This window comes from Oryzias melastigma, linkage group LG8 (genome assembly GCF_002922805.2).
Source record: "Oryzias melastigma strain HK-1 linkage group LG8, ASM292280v2, whole genome shotgun sequence".
Lineage (NCBI taxonomy): Eukaryota > Metazoa > Chordata > Actinopteri > Beloniformes > Adrianichthyidae > Oryzias > Oryzias melastigma.
Window position 1 is genome coordinate 17,557,647 of NC_050519.1, and position 7,953 is coordinate 17,565,599.

The 7,953-nt window shown below is 40.8% G+C and overlaps 1 protein-coding gene across 2 annotated transcripts in view; it reads right to left on the reverse strand.

Annotated features, from left to right (window-relative positions):
- Window positions 1-7,307, reverse strand: part of LOC112146790 — a 9,132-nt gene extending 1,825 nt beyond the window's left edge. The window contains exons 1-8 of one of the 2 annotated variants that reach the window (XM_024272790.2): window positions 7,184-7,307; window positions 2,302-2,668; window positions 2,089-2,151; window positions 1,193-1,326; window positions 1,064-1,117; window positions 969-993; window positions 676-870; window positions 525-598 (exon numbers count right to left, since the gene is read on the reverse strand). In XM_024272790.2, the coding sequence (XP_024128558.1) occupies window positions 525-598; window positions 676-870; window positions 969-993; window positions 1,064-1,117; window positions 1,193-1,326; window positions 2,089-2,151; window positions 2,302-2,506 (750 nt within the window). In that variant the 5' untranslated portion in view covers window positions 2,507-2,668; window positions 7,184-7,307. Of the gene's footprint in view, window positions 1-524; window positions 599-675; window positions 874-968; window positions 994-1,063; window positions 1,118-1,192; window positions 1,327-2,088; window positions 2,152-2,301; window positions 2,669-7,183 lie in introns of both variants that reach the window. The other variant, XM_024272789.2, reaches the window with a different exon arrangement.
- Window positions 7,308-7,953: the final 646 nt, after the last annotated feature.

Consider the following 7,953-nt stretch of genomic DNA (forward strand, 5'->3'; position numbering starts at 1 on the left):
CCGCAAGCAGACCCACAGCCTCCGCGAGCGCACTTGACAAAATTGAGTTTCTGTTGGTGCACACACATCACTCGTGCCTGAGGAACCAGTTCATATACATGGAATAGACAGTCTCTCGCACGCAATGACTTTCTGCTAGCAGGAGGATTAAACATGAGCGCGCAGGAGCAGATGCGTGGGCGAGGGTCTGAACTGTCCACAAGGAATGTTTGAACATTCGTGTGGATGTCCTTTTCCTGCATGGAGTTTTGATTAACAAATAACGCCATCCAAATACAATACTTTTCAGTAGTCAAGTGTTTACATAATCTGTGAAAATCAGCTGATTCTGTAGCGGAGAAAAGCAGCATTCGTGCTGAATATCGGTGCAAAGCCAGTATGAAAAGCAGTTGCGTCAGAATCGGCTGATTCAAGGTAATCGCTTAAAAAATAAATAAATAAATGGAAGTTTTAAAAAATTCAATAAGCAGCAATATTGAATACTTGAGTCATTTTTTAAACAATAAATCTGTTCTCTTACTTACAGGAAGCCTTTCAATGGCCACCACTGGATAAGCTGAAGTTGGTGGGATTTTTGCTGAAATACTTGGATGCATTTCTGAAAAGAAAAAGAAAATTGTATTTATTTAATTTACATTCACAACTGAGATCTTCAAAATAACTCTTAAAGATAACCTTTTAAGGCAGGTTGGTCTTTAGAGATTTCCACTGAAGCTGTTGAGTCCTCATGATCTATTTCATTTCTTTCACTTTCTTTTACTTCACTCTTCTCTGCTTCTCTTCCGTCCTCCATCACGTCTTCCTCATCCGTCACCGCACTAGAGTCCCATCTGTTTTCCTCATTATCAGCTGAAGAGTGAGCTTCGGAGTCTTCTGTGGGGACGAAACCAAAAAGGTAGAAGGTTGGGAGAGGATTCGAATGTACAATGTATACTTGAATTCAGAATTTTCTGAAAGTGCAGACAAACCTTCAGACAATGCCAAGACTTTATCCTGATGGGAGAGAAAAGCAGAATAAATTCCAGAAGAAAACTGTTCTTGCAGGATTCTGCTGTTAACTCACCTTTGTCAGATGAGTTTTCTTGAATTTAAAACCCCCAGTACATAGATGGCCTGTCTGTAAGAAGTAACATTGTACATTCAAGGATATTTTCTTGAATAAAACAGAAAAAAAAATTGCAGCTCAAGTCACCCTAAAGAAAAACTCCAGCGGCTTGTTGTCGTGGTGGATGCTGTATTTCCATTTTTTGGCAGAACTTCTTCCTCCATAAGCCTCAAAGTCAGTCGGAGAAATCCATTTGCCGTTGTACATGATGCACAACTCACCTAAAGCACATCCGTATGATGAAGAACATAAGTAAAATTGGCCCGGTCAAAGAAACAGATTTAAATTTGAAAATAAAAGCCTGCATAAGCAAGGGAGGAGGTTGAGAAGTTTTTTTCCTCCGCCTTCTCCAAAGCCAAGTACTCATGGTCCAGAACAAAGAGGGCCAGTGTCTCCTTGTAGTGCTGCCACCATTAAATATTAGCTAAATGCCAAATTAGCCTACAAATACTGTATGATCCCACACTTACAGAAATTGTACGTATGTTCCATGTTTCTGTACAAGCCTTAGCCCACCTGCACAACCCTCAATAAACCTGGACAACTCAAAAACTTAGAATGCATGTGGCTATTGCTTAAAACATTCAACAAAAACAACAAATAATTTGGCAAAGCAAAATCAATAGCAGGGTACAACACGGTGGTTTCTAAAGTAGAACCCTGTGGTACTACATACTAGTTTACATGCACACTGAAGATGTCTTAATGAAAGAAGAAATCAATGAAGTAATGTACCAGAGACATAAAACAGATTTAGATGATTTCCAGCAATTTGGGGTTTATGGTTTCAACTGATTAATTAAGAGTTGGTCAAAACCCACTCAAATCTGACCCAAATGTGTTAAAACTTAACGAAATCTCCATGGGGCGGATTTTGTAGAAACGTAAAAGAATCTTGCCAAAAATCAGAGTTGAGGGGTGTTACCTTCTTTTGTTAGTTTTACACCTGTAGTCAGGTTGAAAGCTGCATCTTCACAGCTTACCTCTTCGCAGCCTTCTTTTATTCAGAATGCCTTTTTTGGTTCCACAAGTCACACGCCACAGTACTGCATTTTTCAGACACAGATTGAAATCAGATGTTAAACTTTTGTCATAGACTTCAAGCAGATTCAAAAACCCAACTTTAAATTTACAATGTTCTTAAGACATATTTTTAATTGTTTTAAAGAATTAGATAAATTCATGTGTCTACTTACCTTTTTCTGGAGAGATCTGGTTGTATCTTTTCTCCTCTGCCTCCTCGTCATGATCATCATCATAGTTATTTTCCTCGTCTTTTTGTTGTTTGCAATAAAATATATCATATCTAACTTGCTCTCCTCTCTGTCTGAGTCTTCTGGGCGAACTTCCTTCTAGTTTTACTTCTTTTTCTCTTGATCTTAAAGATCTTTCACCCACCATCTCCAAGACTTTTCAAGTTTACACTTCTAAAATACTTCTTAAAAGAAATAAAAGCACCTTAGATCAAAAGAAAAGGTTGCTGTTTTGCTCCCATGCACACGGTAGGAACCTCTTCATCTCTGTTAAACACTCAGAGCACAGAGAAGGCAGCCTGGTTTGGTCCTGTGAACAATAAATGTGAACATAAACATAGATGTAGTATTTGATCCAAAACAGGAAAGAAAAATTGTTGCAGTTTTTCAAAAAAACACTGAAGGCTGATGTAGGAAGAGAATAATTTCATTGTAATGTTAGAAGTCCACTAGTTAACATATCTGTCCCACTTCAGGCTTAGTTTAGTATTTTATGGCAGAGATCCACATTTATCGATGTATATGAACTAGATGTCCAGCATTCTAGTTATAAACATGTAATGCTAAAGAGGTTATTTATTTTTTATTGAGCTGTGGGGACTTTCACCCTTATAAAGAACAAAAAAATATGCAGTCACACTACCGGTTTATAGTTTTAAAATACCATTAAGTTTAAGTTTAACGTGTGTTTTGAGCGTTGTGCGCACTCCAATTCTCTAGAGGCAGTGCGTTTTGGATGGCACGTTTTTGCAACCTGGCAGGTTGTTACCAGAGTTCAAGATATGTGAACTTTGGTGAACCTATGTGTCACATCAACCAATCAAGAACTCAGCTAAGGCAGTGACGTGTTGATAATGAGGATAGCTACTAAAATCCAAAACCAACCTAAGGGTAAAAGCTAATTGGTGCTCTCTGAGCTCATCCTAAATTTCCAGATCGATCAATTATTTCGCTCATCTGGGACCAGGTCGCAGGGACAGCATTCTAGGCAAAGCTATCAAGACTTCCTTCTCCCCGGCCACTCCCTCCTGCTCCTCTGGGGAGATCCAGAGACGTTTCCAGGCCAACTGAGAAAGGTAGTCTCTCTGGTGTGTCTATGATCTTCCCCAGGGCTTTTTCCCAGTGGGACATGCCCGGTATACCTTCCCAGGGACGTGTCCAGGAGGAGGATCAACTGGCTCCTCTGAATGTGGAGGAGCAGTAGCTTTAAACGGAGCTCCCTTGGGTGACCGAGCTTCTCAACCTATCCCTAAGGACCACCCAATGGAGGAAGCTCATTTCAGCTGCTGGTACTTGGGATCTCGATCTTTCCGTCATGATCCAGAGCTCATGACCATGGGTGAGTACTAGAACAAAGATTGACCGACAAATTGAGAGCCTTGCTTTCTGGCTCACCTCTCTCTTCACCACAAGCTCCCTGGTGTGCACATTTCTGCTGATCTCACCTAGATGACAGGTGATGATCACATGGTATAAGAGATAAACAAAGACTGTATTTTTTTATGAGACTGAGATCGGTTGAATTCCCTTGACAACTCCTCATTACCATCTACAGATCAGAAATACAAAACATCCTGACTCACTGCTGTACAGATGATAACAGGAAGTCTTGTCCACCTAGAGCAAGAGGGTTATGTGGTAGGGGTGTCAATTTCCAACAAACTCAAGCCTGATTGGCAAGAAAGGTTGCCACAGAATCGATTCAGACCAATTCGGATAAATCACTGCTTACTGGTGGTTCCAACATGGCAACATCCAATTGAATCTGGCCACAGACTAAAAATGTGGCGTTCAAAAATGAATAGCTGGAAGTCAAAAAAACATAACTTGCACCTGAAATCATTAGCCGGAAGTTCTCACGCAGACCCCCGTTTTAAGCTTTTGACACAGAGCTCTCTGTCACAGAGAAAAAACTGCATTTCGCCAGCTCTAATCATCTCATTCACTGTGAAAAAGCGGCATTTTGCAGGCTTTTTCTCCAGAAGTAAACGAGATTATCCATCCATCCATCTTCTTCCGCTTCATCCGGGACCGGGTCGCGGGGGCAGCAGTCTGAGCAAAGATGCCCAGACTTCCCTCTCTCCGGCCACTTCCTCCAGCTCCTCTGGGGGGTCCCCGAGGCGTTCCCAGGCCAGCCGAGAAACATAGTCAATCCAGCGAGTCCTGGGTCCTCCCCGGGGCCTCCGCCCAGTGGGACATGCCCGGAACACCTCACCAGGGAGGCGTCCAGGAGGCATCCGGATCAGATGCCCCAGCCACCTCAACTGGCTCCTCTCGATGCGGAGGAGAAGCGGCTCTACTCCGAGCTCTCTCCGGGTGACCGAGCTTCTCACCCTATCTCTAAGGGAGCGTCCAGCCACCCTCCGGAGGAAACTCATTTCAGCACTCCACCCACCGAGAGAGGGCAAACTACCTTTCTACGGTCGAGAACCATGGCCTCAGACTTAGCGGTGCTGACTCTCATCCCAGCCGCTTCACACTCGGCTGCAAACCGCTCCAATGCATGTTGGAGGTCATGGCTTGATGGAGCCAACAGAACAACAAACGAGATTAGTTATACAAATTTGAAAACTTGTTAATATTGACTTGAAAGAAATAAAACAATTAACGTTCTCAATCCCATTTGAAGCTCACCTTGTAAACTGCTAGACAGTTACAGTTTATTCACATTTAAAAGCTTAAAAGCCAATAATTCTGAAAAGTTTTTAAAATATCATTTTTGAAAGGTTTTCCAAAAGTTTAGGAAATTTCCGCCTACGCAACCAGCTAAAGTTGTGAAATTTCTGCTTCTGGCAAGAGATGGTTTCTGGCACCATCTTGCATGGGACCAGAACCCCATCGCAACCCATCTGTATCGCAGAAAATGACTACTGAATTGACTTTAATTCATTGAAGCCGAAGTAAACCATATTCTATGGCTGACATCACTGTCCAGTTCTCATATACAGTGACAGTGGTGCTGCTTTAATTCGTTTTTTTATCTCTCATTGAGTTTAAGATGTGTTTTCAGCATTGGGCATGTTTATTGTTTTATATTAAGCTTTATCAGACTTGTTGGTCTTTTCCAATACTATATGATAAATAAAAAAAGCAAAATAAATTTGCATAAAAGTTGCATAAAATGCACTCAGAATTGAAGAAATTGGTTAATATAGTTGAAAAAAATATATTGCAACACATTACCTTGCAACAGTTAGGAACATAAATGAGTGAGCTTATGGCAGAACCTAAACACACCTTAAAGATATATATACTGATGCATCATAAAATCCACAAGTAATTGCCAAAGGAGAAAGAATTTAGTGGTACTTGCAGTGCCAAAATACAGGCAAAACTTAACTTGTCTTAACACCTCCCTTAAAGGGGCCCTACCATGAAAATTGTACTTTTTGAGGTTTTAAATACATTTTACTGTTCATTCCTCACTATAAAGAACCCCAAAGAGGCATTTTGATCTGTTCATGCATTTAAGAGTAATCCTGTAAAAACCTGCACTGTCTGCTGCAGCCCCTCCCATACCCACGAAAACGAGTGGGTGAAAACTGGTGACGTAAGCACGTTGCCAACGGCTCCCTCCAAGAAGAGTCTGTGCTGCAAACTCTGCCCCCCGACTTACATAACACTCAATTTATCCACAGAGCTAGTGATGATCAGCAAAAAAAAATATGGTAATGTAAAAAAAATTTAGATGCAGAATACCTGTTGTGTCCTGTCTTCAATAAATTCCAGCTCAAACAGGTGTGTTTTCTCCAGGAGAAAACCCCCAACCCCGGTACGGCACAACCTGGAGAAGCTGCGTGTGTGTTGTGGAGCAGTGTAGCAATGGCCAGGCCAACTAAAGGCAGATATATCGTATGTGCATCCATCTTTGAAGAAGTTTTGATTATTTTCGTGGGAGAAATACAGAGACAGGGCATGGAGAGGACTCCAGCGGCAGTGCACCCACACGCAGTGGCTGGCAGAGCCTCAGGAATCGAGTCGTTTTACTTCCGGGTAGGAAATAACTCACATAAAATAACAAATATTTCATAAATAAATAATTTTTTTAGTGGTCTAAAGGTAATTTATGATCATATATATAGTTCACTCTGAAAGGCTTAAGAAAATCATGGTAGTGCCCCCTTTAAAAAAAATCTACTCATGTGCATAATTGTATCTCAAAATCACAATTTACTAAACAAGTACCAACGTATTTTTAAAAACTAATTATACATTTCTGGATATCAGGACATGATGAGGTAAGTTGTTGGTGTTGGAAAAATCCCTCCCATGTCGCATGCAGATATAAAAAATTTGGGAATTTAAATGGAGTTCCTAAATCCAACCATGAAGGTAATATTGGAAGGTGGTTGGCTTGTTGATGGACCACAAAGTTGCACACTAAAAAAAAAAAAAACTAAATATTTATTTGTTAAAATCTGATTACATCAGTAACAACTTACTTTACGTCTCCTAATTTTCAAAAACTCTCAGTAACAAGAGTGGGTGTGAAATATCATGGAGGAAGCATGGAAGCAGAGGGGGCGGTGATGGTGTATTGATGTTCACACATGACAAGGGCTGATCCGTGCACGCGGGAGACTTGTTTTTAAACGCGCGAGGACATTTCTGTCCGGCCGGATTCAAGAGGTTAAAGCTGAAGTCCGATTTGTATTTGACTTCCGTTGAGAGATAAATTAAGTTCAAATGAAACGTCGTAACGCACACGTAAACAGGCGTCATGTAAACATTAAGAACAGACTGGTTTGCCATATCAATTTAAAATCTACTTTTTCCCCCCATTTTTTAACAGTTGGAAAAGCCCCAAACTGAGCGGGAGTCTTACCTCAGCGGGTGCTCGTTTCCGGGTAAATGAAACCGAAAGTTACCGAAAGTTACGAATTAAATTTTTGAGGATGCCCGGATGTTTTGCCTAAGTGTTCAGTGCTCAGTGCAACGAGATACTAGAGGTGACATGCTAGCTTGTTGCGTACGCAAAGTTGGACGCCATATTGGAATGGTACAGATGCCTGTTTACTGCTGTGTCACAATTGTACATACAGAGCTGGAAAAACAAGAATGTGACTTTTCACCTGTAAATGAATGCTCTTTGCACAAAAACATTACTGTGACCAGGGAATTATTTTTCTGATGATCAGAGTTTTTTCCTTTTTAAAATTGGACCAAAATTAAGCATTTTATTATAATTTTACAGTGCCTGCTAAGCCATGTCTCATTGTTTTTATACCAATACAGTATGGCGTCTCTCTTTGAGTATTTTGGACAGTAGTAAAAAGCGTGCGGGTCATCTCTAGTGATATATGTCGTTGGCTCAATACAGCGGACTCTTCCTGCTTCAAGAATCAACAGGAAAGCACAGGGGCGGGCATCTAATGCCACGTGACATTTAATTGGGAGTACTGTATTTCCTTTCTACATTTTATTTTTCAGATTTTTTTTAAATTGATCACCTGCACCATAACTGTCTGTCAGTCTATCAGAAATTGCAATGTTTGGCCAACCAAAACAGTTTTTTAATCAAAACCAGGAACAGAATTGGCATGTTGGGTAGCATTTACTACATAGTTTAGCAGCTTTGTAAAAAATTACTGTTTT